Source organism: Sesamum indicum, linkage group LG7, assembly GCF_026168435.1.
Source record: "Sesamum indicum cultivar Baizhima isolate 11 linkage group LG7, ASM2616843v1, whole genome shotgun sequence".
NCBI lineage: Eukaryota > Viridiplantae > Streptophyta > Magnoliopsida > Lamiales > Pedaliaceae > Sesamum > Sesamum indicum.
Window position 1 is genome coordinate 9,571,639 of NC_142663.1, and position 17,094 is coordinate 9,588,732.

The 17,094-nt window shown below is 32.5% G+C and overlaps 2 protein-coding genes across 9 annotated transcripts; one reads left to right on the top strand and one right to left on the bottom strand.

Moving 5' to 3' along the window:
- Positions 1-2,635: 2,635 nt before the first annotated feature.
- Positions 2,636-4,032, top strand: LOC105166461 (calmodulin-like protein 3). Its single transcript, XM_011085825.3, has 2 exons — positions 2,636-3,465; positions 3,605-4,032. The coding sequence occupies exon 1, from the start codon at positions 2,766-2,768 to the stop codon at positions 3,423-3,425; it is 660 nt and encodes a 219-aa protein (XP_011084127.1). The 5' UTR covers positions 2,636-2,765; the 3' UTR covers positions 3,426-3,465; positions 3,605-4,032.
- Positions 4,033-6,449: 2,417 nt separating this feature from the next.
- LOC105166462 (Tetratricopeptide repeat (TPR)-like superfamily protein) lies at positions 6,450-12,050 on the bottom strand. 8 transcript variants are annotated; one of them, XM_088882328.1, is made up of 5 exons: positions 11,748-12,050; positions 9,000-11,226; positions 8,807-8,933; positions 7,825-8,020; positions 6,450-7,522 (listed from the first exon to the last, which is right to left on the bottom strand). In XM_088882328.1, exons 2-3 carry the CDS (start codon positions 11,059-11,061, stop codon positions 8,833-8,835), a joined length of 2,163 nt encoding a protein of 720 aa, XP_088738454.1. In that variant the 5' UTR covers positions 11,062-11,226; positions 11,748-12,050; the 3' UTR covers positions 6,450-7,522; positions 7,825-8,020; positions 8,807-8,832. The 8 variants fall into 8 exon arrangements, with proteins under 8 accessions (XP_088738454.1, XP_088738451.1, XP_011084129.1 ...); XM_088882325.1 differs by adding an exon at positions 8,103-8,170 and having other exon boundaries at positions 8,807-11,226; XM_011085827.3 differs by having other exon boundaries at positions 6,450-6,749; positions 7,368-7,522; positions 8,807-11,226; positions 11,748-12,049.
- Between the last annotated feature and the right edge of the window lie 5,044 nt (positions 12,051-17,094).

The window sequence follows — 17,094 nt, forward strand, 5'->3', positions numbered from 1 at the left end:
ATATATTCAATTTCTTTCCCCAAAAGTATATATAAGTTGTTTTGATATTATATTTGTTGTGCTCTATTATATATATCAACTTATTCCTCCACTCTTGATTTAAATTCTTTACTTAATAAAATCTTTTTTAAAATAAAAAAACTAAAATATATTGAGAATAATATAATTATTTAAGGCATGAGGGAGTAATTTCATTTGTTCTCTTTGCTAGTGAATACGTGCACTATGAATCTAAAGCATTGTATCTATGTGGATTATCTTTGGGAGTTTAACGAATTTAGAGACTGATATAAAGACAGATTCAAAGATGGATCTTGTCTAAATTTGTTTGAATAGAGGGACAGATTTTGAAGATTGATAGCATTTGATCTCAAGAGACGGATTTTGGATTTTCCGTCTTTGTTCTTCCCACGAGGGTCTTCCTTTGCTCTGATTCACCACCCGAATGCTTGATTTGTCTGCATCAACTTCTGATATAGAGTCATTGTCGCGTTGATCGATACAGGAGTCCCTGCATAGAATACGGTACTACATGCTTCATATACATATATATTTTTTCTTAAGAAAAAAAAAAACTAATAATACCCACAATGCTCATATTACTAATAATTCATAAATACAGTGATTAATGTCTAGTTTGGTAAATTAGACACATATAATCATTTGGATAAGAGCAATTTGTTTTGGATTTAGAGGTAATAAAAGAAGCCAAATTGAGTTAAGCTTTTAGAGGTTGCCAAACACTAAACTGAGATCATAATCAAATTATTAATAGCTAATTATTGGCCTGCACTTACTTCATAATATTAGATATTCATTTAATTTTTATATATGTCCTTTTATTATAAAATACAAAATTTTGGTGGGCCATACAAAAAGACAGTGATCCCACACGTATATGCATATATATATATATATATATAATTAGGCTTTTAATTCATTTTTTGTGGTACATTAAAAAACAAAATGACTATTTACTATAATTTTAATAGCTACAGATTAAAAATTATGGTAAATAAGTTTTATTAACCACGATTAAATAAAATCGTTGCAAAAATATAGATTTTTCTATTAAGAAAAAGTTATTTGCCATGGCTAAAAGAGCCAAGGTAAAAAAAAGTCATGACAAATGTTTTAGCCACCCTCGCAACCACGGTCAATATGGACGTGGTTAATGACTATTTGCTATGATTCTTTTATTATTAATCATGACAATTAATGGTAATTGACCAAAATGTCCATGTGGACTATGATATTATAAGTTTACTTATATTTAAAAAAGTTCGAACTATTTTCATGGACTAAGTACTGGACAATTTTGTTTCATAATGTTTCAAATTTTTCCATCCACTTCGTTTGACGTTTTTATAATTTTTTTTAAAAAATATATTAATGACAAAGTAGACAATTTTCAACTTCTAAACAAGGATTACACAATTTTCAAACATTAAGAAGAATATTAAATATTTTAAAATAATGAGAAGTATTTATAATTCTGTCAGCTCAGGAAAATTCATTACAATCTACCCACATAGCGAAAAATACTCTTTGTATCCAAGATTAGATACACAAAAGTGCAATCCACTTAATTTTCTTATACGTCTCAATTTTGAAAATATCAAATACTGAGACAAAAAGGGGAATATTAAATACCAAGAAAAAAAAAAGGTGTAAATCCTAAGTCTCTGTCGATATTAATATTTCTTGTCCAAATTCTAATAAAATAAAATTAAATGTAAATAGTAAATTTTCAAAGAAAGTGTAAGTGTAATTTCAAATTTTTCTTTAAGAAAAAACATTTGATACAATTAATTTTTTTTAAATTTAATAATAATTCAAATAAATTTAAAAATATCTGAGTCGAATCATTTATAATTGGATGCAATTAATTAAAAATTGAGGTATGATGTGGCCCACAAATGACGCGTTTTGTCCAGCCGGCCTTTGAGCTATGGCCCAAACCAGGCTCACACCCCAACGTCTTTGTTCTTTAGATCCGTTATCAACGGTCATTTCCCCCTCTTTTTTCACCAACTTTAGGTCCCCCACCACTCTATTATTATTATTTGTTTTATAAAACACGCCAACTTACCAAATGCCCACAATTATAGCCAACGCGTTTTCGTATATTAAAATAATATAAAGCCCAAATTACACTTTTCGTTCTGTAATTTTAAATTGTTAGTACTTTTAATTTTTGTAATTTATTTTATTTACAAATTGAGTCCGTATTTTGACGAGTTCAGTTCTAAATATCTAACATCTAATCTTTTTTCGATAATTTTGATTCTCTCAAACTATAATAGATCTCATTCTTCAGATTATAATTATAGGTCGTTATGAGTAAAATTGGCAGCGAGTGACTGAGTTTGTCAAAAAAAATATCCAAATGCGAAATGTTCATGATTAAATTCATCAAAAAAAAATTAAATATATAAAAAGAGTAAATTACGAGACCAAAAGTACCAATGACCAAAAGTTACAAGACTGAAAATGTAATGTTGGAAATAAAAGAATTAGGAAGTATTAGTTTAATGCAAATGTATGAATTAAGAAGAATCCAAATACGCGTGAATTGACAGATCCAAAAGCTCCAACACACACACACACACACACACAGAGCTCTAATGAATTCCCATCATTGGATATCTCCGCCTATTTAGAACCATCCCTTATTCCCAAGTCATTCTCCAAGTTTTTCTCCAACTGATCCCTCAACACACACCACACACACTCCCTACAAACATACATCAAATTGAGGTGCAATGCCAACCATTTTGCTCAGGATTTTCCTTGTCTACAACCTAATACTCTCCTATTTGGTGCCCAAGAAGTTGAGGGCATACCTCCCATCTTCTTGGTACCCATACCAACAGCAACAACAACAACAACAACAGGTTAAGAAAGAGCCTACTGTGGCCTTGTCCTCGTCCATCGTCCCATCGTCCCGTATTGTAATTCATCGTAGAATGGATCCCAATGAGCTGAAAAGGGTGTTCCAGATGTTCGACAGGAACGGGGACGGGAGGATCACCAAACAGGAGCTCAGTGATTCTCTGCACAACATGGGGATCTCCATCCCGGACGAGGAGCTAACTCAGATGATCGATAAGGTGGACATTAACGGAGATGGCTGCGTCGACATAGATGAGTTCGGGACGTTGTACCAAACCATAATGGACGAGCGTGACGAGGAGGAAGACATGAAGGAGGCGTTCAACGTCTTCGATCAGAACGGAGATGGATTCATCAGCGTGGACGAGCTGAAATCCGTGCTGGTGTCTCTGGGCCTGAAGCAAGGGAAGGCTGCGGAGGACTGCAGGCAGATGATCATGAGGGTCGACGTCGACGGCGATGGCATGGTCAACTTCTCGGAGTTCAAGCAGATGATGAGAGGTGGAGGCTTCGCTGCTCTCACCAATTAATCCAACATTCATCCCTTCCATTTTCATTAATTTCCAGCAGGTTAATCCCCCTAGGCTGCAGTGTACATACATGTTCTTTCTTTTCTATCTTCTTTCTTCCTTCCTTCACCCTCGCTCGACCAACTGATCATCAAAGCCTGGGCATCAATCATCATTACATATCTTGATTTTTTGTTAAGGTGGCCATCATCGTACGTCCTCAAAAACTCCGACACTGCTGCTTGACATAAAACCTGCAACAGGCATGCAAGAAAATGATTGGAAAACAAGAATCTGGGATGCAAGGAATGAAGCATTGATTCATGATAAAGGCCATGGATGGCTACTCTTTTATGAGTGGATGATGAAGGTGGGGGAGGGGTAATAATTAAGGCTTAGGGAACAAACCATTCTTGATTCAAATATTCATGATTTTTGCCCTTTTTTCACCTTCTTTTTTTTTTTTTTTTTCCCCTTCTTCTTTGTTTTCTGTATATGTAGTCATGATTTTAGCATTATTGGTGATGTTATTTTTATTAACATAAAAGAGTTTGGATTGGTGTTGAGGTCAACTATGAACTGAGTTATTACTAGAATAGCAGCCAACAATCCATTCATGTTCTTCTCACCTCACTGAGTTAATTAGCCTGCAGCAGTACTACTCATCATTCATTCATTTATTATATTTAAAAGAATTCTTTTCTTATATACAAAATCTACTACACTTGTGTTTTACATTAATCTTAATTTATGTCTGCTTCCAATAATTCTTTTGTAATATGTTTAGACAATATCGATCACTTATAAGTTATTGTTTATTTTTTCAATTAACTTCAAATTACTTCTTCCAATAAATTTTAGACATTAATTTCCAGCCAAATCATGTAATTTTTCTAAATTAATTTACCATTTTTCTAAAAGTTTTACCTTATTAGGCCCTAACACAAATTTCGACGACAAAAATTCACGAATTGGATTTTCTATTGCAAATTCTGTTGTATTTCATTCAATATATACATGTCACGTGTATAAAATTTGTGACATGATATGTGTTCATGGAGTGTAAATATGTGAAATGGAATATAAGATGCAATAAGAAATCCAATCGGAAAAACTTGAGATTTTTGTCAAATGTTGATAAATATATGTTCTTATTTAATTTAAGTTAATGACTTATTCAAGTTGGTCTCACCATGAAGGAGTCCCAAGTGCAATATTATTGCCATAGAAAAGAAATTATTAAAATTGTGTATAAAAAATATATTGTAATTATTAATTTATTAAAAATATGAAAGCTTGTGAGTAAAAAATTATGGAGAATGTGAGAGAAGAAAAATATTATAATTATAGATTTTTTAAAAATATGGAAGTTTGGGAGGGAAAAAAAATGAAGTAGTGGGTTAAGAGAAAAAAAAATATAATTATGTAATTATTAAAAAATATTGAATTTACTATTTTGACCGAATTAATTTTGTTTTAAATGAAAAAATGAATCAAAAAGTAAATTTGGGTATTCAAAAATTCGTACGACAAAAGAATTTTCTTTTATAATAGTATATATTATTAAAACTAGAGGGTGTTTGGCAAGTTTAAAAGTTTCTCAAAACATCTTATAAGATATTTAAGAGTTTTTAAGATGTCAACATTTATTTGGCATTTTTTTAATTTATAAAAACTTATAAAATTTCAAAATAAAATATTTTGGATAGCATAAAATTTTTCTAAAAAAGTAAATTTCTCTCTCTCTCTCTCATGTAACTATACATAATTCGCCCTTGTCAAATTAATAATTCATAAAGCAAATAAACATTATTGCAATTAACAAAACGATGTGGTGCTTACAAATAAACATTGCAAATTCAATTGTTTTTCTCTTTTTAGACGTTATAAATTATATATAACTAAAAATAGTCATTGAAATTAATAAATGCTTGTTGGATCTTATTTTATCCAAACACTTTATGAGCTTACTTTTAAAATCAAATTCAACATCGTATAAAAAAAAATAAAATTAAAGGCTCATGGTGCCCCCAGGAGGGCCTAGTTCGAGAGAAGGTCCAGGAGGATAGGGAGGCATCCCCCTAAAAAATAGAAATTCAGTCAATCCAAGTTCGAAAGGGCCTTGATCCAAAAAGGCATCATAGGCTCCTAAGTGGCGGCCACGCAGGACCTTTGGAAGCTCCCCTCATAGATTCAAATAAGGACCAACAGCCCCCTCATGGACATGTGGTGCTCCCAAAGAGAAGTATTATATATTCTAAAAAGATTGGACTCTGAGACGGGTCTCTTGAACTACCTCCCTGAACATCCGAGAATACAACATCCTTATCCACAACAGACTCCAACAATCACCCAAATTTGGGGGATCAGCCAATTGTTGGGAACTGTGCACCAACATTATCTAACAACTTTCAGGCCGTACTCCGCCAAATTCCTAACCTTCTCTAATAATCTTGTTGTTGCCTATAAATAGAGCTTCCCAAGAGGGAAAAGGACATATTCACATAAAGGTACATTCACGCTTTCAAACATTTTGATATATGTTTTACACTTTAAGCCTACCTACTACAATTTTCACCTTTTTGCTACCATATTAGCTTAAAAGAGCATTGTAATTTTGTACTTTGACCTTTGATTTCATACATTCTTTCTATTGTACACAAAATCAAGCAATAGCACTCTTTTCTTCATTCATTTAACCGTTTTTATCTTCTACACTTATTTCACCACTTCCCGCTCTAAGTGGGCCGAACACCGTATTTTTCCCCTCTCATCATTTATTCAATACGTGCATTTTTACACGCATCAAAACATATACAAATTATACAATATTAATGGAAATATATAAAAACTTCAATTATTGTTACTATTGCTGTTCTCTTTAGTATTAATTTATGCGTATTAACAAGCTTTAGCACAACTTAACAAAAACTAAACTTTGCTTAAAAATAAATAAATAAAGGGTGTAAAAAATTACTAAATCATCGATTAATCTTATTTTATCTATTTCAAAAACATAACAGATAAGTGAAAATTTAAATAAAATTAAAAAAAATTGAGATATTGATTGAATAGTTCTAATATATTATACATTATAGTATTGCATTTAACATATAAAATACTCAAAGAAACTAAAAATACAAAAATATTGAGAAAGAGAAGAAAAAGAATTGCAAGAATATTTGGAGTTCAACTCAAGCTCGACCACTCATGTTGCACCCCTTTATTACAATAGAATAGGAACTTACATTCGTGTGCAAAGGTAAGAATTTCTCACACTTTGGGCAAGTATGATATACATTGTGACAAGAATTCGATAGAAACTCAAAGCGTCAATAAGAGAGCCTGCAGAACAAATTAAAGCACAATAATTATACAAGGTTTCAGTATAATGTAAAATTTTCATCTACCTTGTAATAATATAGCTCCTATCTTTAGTGAGTGAATATGCTGAAAGTGAAAATTTAAATAAAATTTTATTTATTTAAATAAATAAATAAATAACTGGCTCCTGCAGAATTAGGATAAATACCATTGAGTAACTGAGATTCAGCATATAACATAGATTTTACCGAAACGCATGAAACTAATAATGGAAGACAGTAAACTATATAGTCCCCAACCGAAGGCCATTGCAGGTGTATACAATTGGACAACCTTTTCTCGGTAAAAAGGCTTTTTAAACAATAAGGCAGATGATTCAGCTTGGACAAATACCTTGACTACCCATATCAATAGTCCTTAATGGGAGGATATATACAGACAAACTATTGTTAAATGTAAATTGTTTGATTTCAGGTGCCATGAATCAACCTAATTAATTTCAAGACTAGATAAGTAAATCCTAGTTTTCTGCAATTATTAACCGAGTTATTGAAATCTGGTCTCTGAACAAAAGCTTGGAAACAGACAGCAGTATTTCAAAGTTAATCCTTGAAGGTGGTTGCAGCTTGTTTGACTTACATCAAACTCCTTTCTCTAAATGATTCAGCTGACAGCCTGTCTGTAATAGCTGGAAATCAATGGTCAATGTCTTGGGCTCTTAAGGACATGGTGGCATCTTCTTGCATCAGATAGTAGCAGCTTCGTTGGTCTGGATGAATCAGCTGACAGCCTGCCTGCAATAGCTGAAGATATGTAATCATTGAAGTACATCATGTATCAATAGGCAATAAGCATAAAGAAAATTAGCATCACTAGTCAACATGAACCCTTATGGAATATAGGGTAAACTTTTACACTGAAAAGTCGCCAATCCAACTTGAAGTGGATCTTGCAACTTGCAGAGTTTTTTCGGCTGGGTAACAGGTAGGGGATTGATGTTGATACATGACTAAGGTTGCAAATATCAGCACCAAGGCAAAAAACAGGGGGAAAAAGAAAAAGAGAGAGAGAGAGAGAGAGAGAAAGAGAGTAATACCTTAGAGATAAGCAGGATGCCAGTAGAAACAGAAGATGAATTGCTGGTTCTCTATGCCTGAACTTGATCCAAGCCTCAGAAAATGGAAGTTTCCTGGAGAAGAAATTTCTGGAATGCTCCATCCTTACTCTCACTTGATATTGGAATATGAGTGACCGTCTGACAAGATCTCCTGGAAGAACTGCCTTTAGGAGCTCTACATTCAAAAAAGTGCTTTATCATGAGAATTCAAACTAGAGCTTATAGAGTTAAGATAACTGAGGGCTGCCGTTGTAAACCAGCAAGTGATATCAGAATTTGTTCCAAACTGAAGAAAATGCAATTTAGTTCTGCATATTGCCTACAACTGAAAGAAAAACCAAACGTTATTAAGAAAAACAATAAAAAAAAATCAGTAGAATACTCAAATGATTTTGCAGAGTATTAATTTACTCTAGCAGGCATGGTCCCCTTTCAAATGATAACTAGACTCCTGGTGGACTTCTGAAGAAAATATGTCCAAGATGTTAAACAACTAAGTCGAGTAGCATCAGATGTGACATTTTATGATATCATCATGTCAATTGTATGCAGATTTATTACAGAATGGACCTCTAGTCCCTCTCCATTTGTTATGGAATGAGCCTCTCCCTCTCCATCTTCACTACCTCCAGCCTTCTCTCTCTTCCTCACCCTTAAGAAAATAGAAAAAGAAAATGGTGATAGGCTGAGTTATGGTCCTATCAGTGAATCCTTCATCTTCTCAGAATTTTCCCTAAAATGAAGTTCCATAAAAATCACACTTAATGAGAAAACTTCAATTTAGGACAATACAAAATCTTTAAATCCTTTTCTCTAGAAACTAAAAATGCATGCAGAGAACATCAATACTAAGGATGTAATCAGCAACTAGGAGAGGAAAGAAAGCATAATTTAGACCTCGCATTTAAGAAAAAGAAAGAAAAGGAAACGGGATTGGGGTTCACAAGGAATCTTTCTTAACCTGCATGAAATAAAAGGACTCTGCTCCTAAGTTGTTGGTAGTCTTGCTCCCATATCCATCCCCATACAGGAATGCAATTGCTCAATGACGGGGCAGAACAAATGAGACATATGATGGTACTTATCTCCTGCAGTGAAAGTATACGCTTTGTTACTTACATGAACCAAGCTGTAAGCAGCCACCACCTTTATACCTCTTTCCTTCATCAAACATCTCATCCTGGATGCATCCATCCATGAACCTCCAGTGGCATACATGTTTGATGCAAGTAAATAACCAGCAGAGTTTGATGGCTCCAATTCAAGAATCTGAGAAAGAGCACCTGCAGTTAATTTTCCGTTCTCATAGTTCCTAGAGGCACTCAAAAGTGCACCCCAAGCACTAGCACCGGGCTTCATGCCAAAAGGAATAGACTTAATTAGTTCCAACGCATCATCAAGGTTTCCGGCTCTAGCCAGCAAATCCACAAGGCACGAGTAATGCTCTAACTTTAGTTCAGTACCATGCTTGTTTGCCAGCTCTTTGAATATAGAGAGTCCCTCCTCAACCAATCCCCCATGGCAACATGCAGATAAAACTGAGAGAATTGTTACTGGATTGGGCTTCAAACCATGAACTTCCATTTCATAAAGCAGAGCTAGAGCATCGTGTGGCAATCCATTTAGGCCATATGCGGCAATAATTGCACTCCATGAAATAATGTTCTTCCTTGAAATTTGGTCAAAGGCCTTTCTTGATGCGTGTATAGCCCCACATTTAGAGTACATATCAAGTATAGCAGTCCCAACTACTACATCTGATGCCAAGCCCATCCGAATGGCAATGCCATGGGCCCATTTTGATCTTCCAAGTTCAGCAGAAAGTGCACAAGCCTCAAGAAGGCTCAACAGGGTAACAGGATTTGGGTTTGGGTTTTCTAGAGAAAATCTCAAATCCCGATAAAGAGCAATTGCTTCATCCGGCATGCCGCTGTGAGTGAAACCTGAGATTATTGTACTCCAGGTAACAATATCTGGTCTTTTCATTTGGCAGAATACTCTCCATGCAAGCTTGATCTGATTGCATTTCGCGTATGCATCAATCAAAGAATTCATGACCAGATCATTTGATTGGAAACCTCCCTGAAATACCCTAGAATGAACCAACTTGCATTGACGCAGATCTCCTAATACTTTGCATATTTGAAGTAGGTTAACCAGAGTCACCTCATCAGCATCAACTCCTGACTTCATCATTGAAGCAAACAATGTCAGTGCCTCTCCATGCTTCTCATTATGAACAAATCCAGATAGCAAAGAATTCCATGATATTATGTTCCTATGAGTGATCTCCCTGAATGCTGTAGCAGCAGAATCCACGTCACCGTACTTGCAATAAAAGTCAACTAGAGTATTCATGACAAACAAATCGTAATTTAAACCTCTTAAGACTACAAAGCCATGAATTGATTTTCCCATTCTGATGTCCTCTAAATTAGCACAGCCTTTGATTACGCTTACCATGGTTTGTCCATCCCCTTCAACCCCAAACTCCGTGACCATCTGTTTGAATGTCTCTAAAGCAAACATAGGTTCGTAACTGTGCACATAACCACCGATCATCACGCTCCAAGAAATTACATCTTTCTCATACATTTCATGAAAAAGTTTTTCAGCATATTCCATACTAATGTCTGTGTACATACCCAAAAGAGAATTTTGTACTGAAGTTAGGCTCCACAGCCCACTTTGAAGCAAGTAACCATGAAATTTCTTGGCATCAATAAAAGCTCCAATCCTGCGATAAGCCTGAACTATGAGCACCAAATTCGAGATATTGGGCTCAAAACCAAAGGCTCTAGCTTGAATAAACAAATCACATGCTTCCTGAAATGCACCTTCATCAAGATGCGCATGGAGAATTATATTCCATGAAACTGAATCTTTCATCTTAATGCAGTTAAAAACATCCAATGCAGAGGCCAATTCTCCAGATTTCGAATAAAAGTGCATCAATGAATTTCCCACCAAACTGAATGAATCAAATCCCTGCTTAAGCAGGGATGCATGGACAGACTTTCCAAGTGTACACGACAGAGCACAACAAGCCTTGAGAGTGTGAGGGAAAATTGAATGATCTATGGGTTGAACTCCCATTCTTTTTATCTTTCTGTAGTGGGAAAATACCTCTTCCCATCTTCCATTCACTGATGATTCTTTGATTTTATGATACAAATTGCGGATATTGGTATCTGCCGGGATAATTGAGAAACGCATACCGTGAAACAATTCAACACCTCCTTAAAGGGAATGGAGGAGCATCAAGTACCGTAACATATAAAGAATCTATTGGATGCAAGTTCCTTTCTGTTTATAAATTTCTGCAGCCACCCTGCCACAAGAAGCTCCACCTCACAATTTTACTTGCAGAAAAAAAATGACCTGCATGAATATTTTTTCTTGTTTATTCTCACATATAATGAAGCTGAACCATATGCAATAAAGCGAACAGGATAGGAAAAATCCACCCATCGAATTACTGAACGATCAGAGGTAGTCTTGGATTTCAAATAAACAGAAAGAAACGAAATGTAGTTGAATAGAAAAAGAAAATAATCTGTTGTAAAGCCATCTACCTCCCTTGTCCTTATACCTCAAACTATTCCTGTCCCATACATGATCTAATTTCAGTCAATTTACCTCGGTAATTCTAAATACAAGAAGTACTAAACCTTACAACATGTTTCCTAATAACTCTCCCATTTCCTCCTCTAATCCTGTGTTAGTGATGGAACAAACCTCAAGCATTTCCACACTTTATCTACTCATCATACAATTAGCTATTGTTCTTCATATTTGGGCATCCGGTAGTAAATACAAACACATGGTGGGCAAAGTACAGATACACAGCACAGGCATAAACTCATCACAGAAAACAGTAAACAAAAAGAAAAACAGATTACCAGAAGTCGTTCAATCTACCTACACAGCCACGATATCCTCTTCGGCCGTGCTGCCTGTTCAGCGCCACAACCTCATCACTCCGCAGTTTCAGCCTCCAACTCCCAATATGTAAGCAGAGCACCAATCCTATTGTTAATTCACTACTCTGAACATTGTGCTTCTATCAAACACTGTTTTAGCTGTTTGGAGTTAACATCTGCCACATTTTTTAATTCAAAAAATTACTCTTAAACATATTTATTTGTTCATAATATATCCATTGCTTTAATTAATTTACTCTCTCGATGAATTTGCATCCATGAATATCTAATATATTTGTTTATTTTATCTTCAATTTTTTTAAATTAGAAAATAGCATATAATAAAATTTTGAAATTATGCATACATATATATCAAGTGTTTTGACAGTTAATATAAATTTAATTTTTTTAATTTTATTATAATTATTCAAAATCTTGCACACGTTTCTTGTATTATATTATTATGATGTTATTTTATATATAAAAGCACTTATATTATATAAAAAAACAAAAATAAATAAATTATTATCATATTTATTTTTTTGTAATAGTATGTCTTTCTGGAAATGATCGTATCTTTCAGAACAAGGTACAATTTTAAATGAAATTTGTCTGTTTTAAATGAGAAGACATATTTATTTTATTATATATATATATAGACACTCGACCAAAAATTCAAAAGTAAATTATCGAATAAAAATTTATAATCGAATTAATTTTACTAAAATTTTATTAGACAAGATCTTAATTTGTATTTTTACTATATTTTAGGGAGTGTAATGTAATTATCCACGATAAATCACGTTAGTCACTGCTTCCACTTTATCATATGATGTATTTTGCGTAAGTAACATTTTGCTGTTGTAAGTATGAAATATAAAATAAAGAAAAACAATCTTAAATTTTATTTGCGTATCTTTTTCAAATATTGGAATTAAAACTTAAAGTAATGAATTCAAAAGAAAACTGAAGTAAAATATTTTATTTTGAGTTTGGCATAAATTGAATATTTAAGTCAACTATATTGAATATGTAGTGGAAAAACTTTTTAAATATTTCAATATATATGTTATTAATTTAAATTTTACTAGAAAATCTTGTTAGGTGTTTCTATATTCTTGTTTATATGATAAGTTTAATAAACTATATTATTATAAAATGGTTGGAATAGATTACGCGAAAATTCAAATTAAATTTAAACAAGATCAAATGAATATATAGTTGTGGAATATATATTCCTCACTAATATCTATACTACATATTAATTAGGGATAATATCTTTTTTTGTGTCTCTTCTTTTTGGTTTATTTTTTAAAATATTTAATTTAATTTTTTTATTTATTCATCTAACTTCCCGCTTCTTTATTATCTTTTAATAGTTATTTATTTATTTTTTGAATTTTATGCATCTTTTTTTTGTCTTCATTTTCTTAAATTGACTCATCATTTTGTATGTACCATATGAAATAATAAGCAGTTTATAAATATTTTATGTTAAATAATATTATAGAATTTGCAACACATAAAGTGTGCCATAAATTACTAATTTCATAGAAAGACTAAAGCTCTTATCAATATAAACTCGAGTTTTTTCTTCGGAATTGAATTTGTGGAGAGGATTTGAAAATAGGATTCAATCACTCCATTTGAAAAGAATTTTTTAAATTTATCAATATTAATAGCATGTTTTTTTGCCCTGAATTTTAAATATTAAAATTATAAATACACATTGAATGTTTTATGAATTAATCTTTTTTAGTTATCCATTGGTTTACTAAAAGTGAAATACGAAATTAGTTAAATTAAGATAAAATAATATTGATTGAAAATTAAAAAAATATAGAGACAGAAAAAAAAAACTTGGTAATATTTTTTCAAATAAGATGAATTATGTTAATATATTAAAACAGAGAGGATGATGGTTTCGATATGATCAATTTACATTATGTCTTTACTATCCGTATTTGCATAACACAGACCATATGCCACAGCTCAGAATAGATTATTCACAATTTCATTGTGTGTGAGGGAACCTTTGATCTCTCAACTTATAATTTGAGCCCCCATCTAAGTAAATAATAACTATTACATGGCTTTTATTACTACAAAAACAGATTTAAGAGTGATGGAAATTCTTTTATGACTGTATATAAATTTCTGACGAATATCAATTACAAGATTGAGGCTCTTGAAAAAATCCATTGAAAACAAAAAAATCGGAAAATTGACGTGAAATTTTTTTAGTAGGATGTTGTCAGTAAACATATCACAAATTTTTATGCGTCGAAATTTTATTATTTTTTGTTCGAGATGCTTTTTCTTTTGTTTCACTAGTTTAATGCTGGTAGCTATATTGAGATGACGAGAAATGATGCTTAATCCCTTCCAAGTCTTGGGGGGTTCAGGTCCATTGGAGAACCAATTCCTATAATTTTCACCACCTGTTGCTACTGTCGCAAAATGTAAATTCAACTATCATACATTCACTCAGTTGAATAACCCATCCTTAAATCATTTATTTACAAAATATTTAAAGAATTTAACTGTCAATCATCAAAACCATTTCATCCCCAAGAGGATTGGGGTGCTTTTGTTCAAGTTATCATTTTATGAGTAAAAATTACCTCAAAGATAGAGTGCTCCCTGTAATAACATTGAAGGGGTCTCTTTTGCAAGTTAGATTCTATAATGCCATCCCCTTTATAATCAGCAGCATCAGGTTCAAGAATCACGATGTATATTTGTCCCCAAGTCCCTTCTACAAGAGATGAATTACTTACAGGCAATGAGGGGAATGCAAGAGAAGTGGGAACTGGAAGAAATTAAGAAAAACAGAGTATCATCACATGATCTTTTCAAACCTCTTCTCTCAACAGGAAAAAGCAGCATAAACAGAATTATTTTGACAATAAATATGCAGTACAATAAAAAAAATCCACCTTCACCAATATCAATCACCATTTTTACCCTTTATCTATCCACCACCCGAGCCACTTGAAGAAAAGGCTTAATCAATGAGTTCAGAGTGTATCTAGCATGCTCGCCAATAAATTATCTTAAAAATGAAATAGAAATTAGATAAGTCGGACAAACATAGCAACTTGGACAACATCCCACCTTATCGACATGCACAGAAAGATAATGTCATACATGTTTTGGCTCCCACAACATTACACCATCGTTAAGATAATCAATAAGAGGAACTTTAAAATCAGTTCCTCTATTCTGATACCAATTCCCACTTTCGTCAACCTAGAACGTTAAGCAAACACACAAAAAGACAGGATTACATCAAATTCAGAAGTCAGCAGGAAGAAACTTAAAATTCTTAATAGTCAAACAAGGAAACATTTCAGCATAGCAATGCAGCCGTATGCACCTTTGTACAAAATTTATAGCTGCAAGTGTTTGTATTGAAGTCAATCCAAGCAAATAACTAGTGTTTGTATTTACAGTCCAAAGGCAAATTAATCTAATTGAATTAGGCAGTAAAAAAGATGATCACAACAGCTTTAGCCCTCATCTCTTCATTCAGTGAACCCCAAGGTTGATGTTGATGTTGATTAGATCAAAGCAAGAAACAGCCCAATGGATGAAGAATGAATTGCAGCACCACCTGACCTGAGTGATAATCACTTAGAGAACTTCTCAAGACATATTCTGGCATTGCAATATTTTTGGTAGCTGATTAACAAAGTGTTGATGCTGAATAGAATCATATCAGCCAGCCCAAGGAGTTTTGAAACAAAAAATTGAGAAAGAAGCTAGACACTCAAAGAGAGAGCAAACTTAATTTCCAATGGGCAATAAGTAACAAAGTGAAATGACTTCAAACTTACTTGTTAGGAATTGCAAAAATGATTTGTAAGTAAGCCAACAAAGTGTTAGCGCACCAATGCAGATGCTCTTTTTTCCTCCCACACTGTGGAACCTAATGATGCTTTCAGATGTTGCAAATAACTTTTGAGACTATAACAAACACAAAGCAAATGCACTTGCACAAAAAATAGACACAGGGAGGAACGCTACTTTCAAGCACATTATTGTATCAGAATTCGTGTTTACTTTCAGCTGTTTTGAGAAGGCAAAACGCATCCAGTAGCACATAAGACTAGGGGGTTGTGTGGCATTTTGGAGACAAGAAGGGCGTTATTGAGGTCCAGATAGGTGCTCAATAACAATGAGAACACAGGACAAACTCAAAGATAACAAGAGGAGTAATTTGACCAATCATCTATCAAAGGATTATACAACCACTTTGAGCGTCATTTCCACATACTCACTGGCTTATTTGGTAGATCCACTGGCTCCGTCAAAATTCATATCAAATCATTATATATGATTAAATTTATAAAAAAAATACATTTGGTAAAGTTTTAGACTTATTGGTAAAAGGATGTCGAGATATCATACTCGAAACATAAAAGTAATCATTCAAAACAGTGAATTGTTGAACCAGGTTATGTAATTTTAAATTATACCGTCTCATATAATCTAATGGACACAGTCTTATATATATATATATATATATATATATATATTTAAATTTGGTATAAATCTAGTGTTTGAATTTTAAGATATGTAATTATTGATTAAGTGTTTTGAGCTCATTATATATATATATATATATATATTCAATAACAACAAAAATAATTAAAATTGTTCAACCATCATTATTATTATATCATTGTCTTTAGATTAATTCATAGGAATTACTAAATTTTGATATAAGTTTATAAGTAATAAAATAGATTGCATCATGCGCACTATGTAGCTTGATATAAATAAAAACAAAGAAACAGAAAAATCATAAGTGAATTAAATGTCAATTAAAAAAGGTATAAGACAATACAAATATATATTAGTATATAACATAAAATTTATGTGTCAAATTAAATAATTATATTACAAAAAATATTATAATTTACTTAGTTGTTGATTAAATTTATTTTTAAATAAAAATTAAATGTATAAATAAAAATACCATAAATTATTATTATCAAAAATAAAATGTATAATATTGATTAATAATTATAACATATGATCCACTTTAAGTATAAAATTGATAAAGTATTGAATATAAAATTAAATTTATAATATTTTAAAAATAAATAATATATATATAAAGAAGGCTTGAGGGATGAACAAAGAAAAATAAGCTCGAGCTCAAAATCAAACCGGCATAACTCGCCTATCACACCTACGTGCAACGCACAGGTTAACAACTAGTAATGATTGTAATTAAAACTAATATCTATGTAGTTTATCACAAGCTCCCACCACCAAATAGAAAAGAAAAAAACAGTAAAAAAGCAAAGGCACGAAG

Bases quoted from the DNA above. Each gene is read 5' to 3' on its own strand.
- LOC105166461 (XM_011085825.3), top strand. From the start codon at position 2,766: ATGCCAACCATTTTGCTCAGGATTTTCCTTGTCTACAACCTAATACTC.
- LOC105166462 (XM_088882325.1), bottom strand. From the start codon at position 11,061: ATGCGTTTCTCAATTATCCCGGCAGATACCAATATCCGCAATTTGTAT.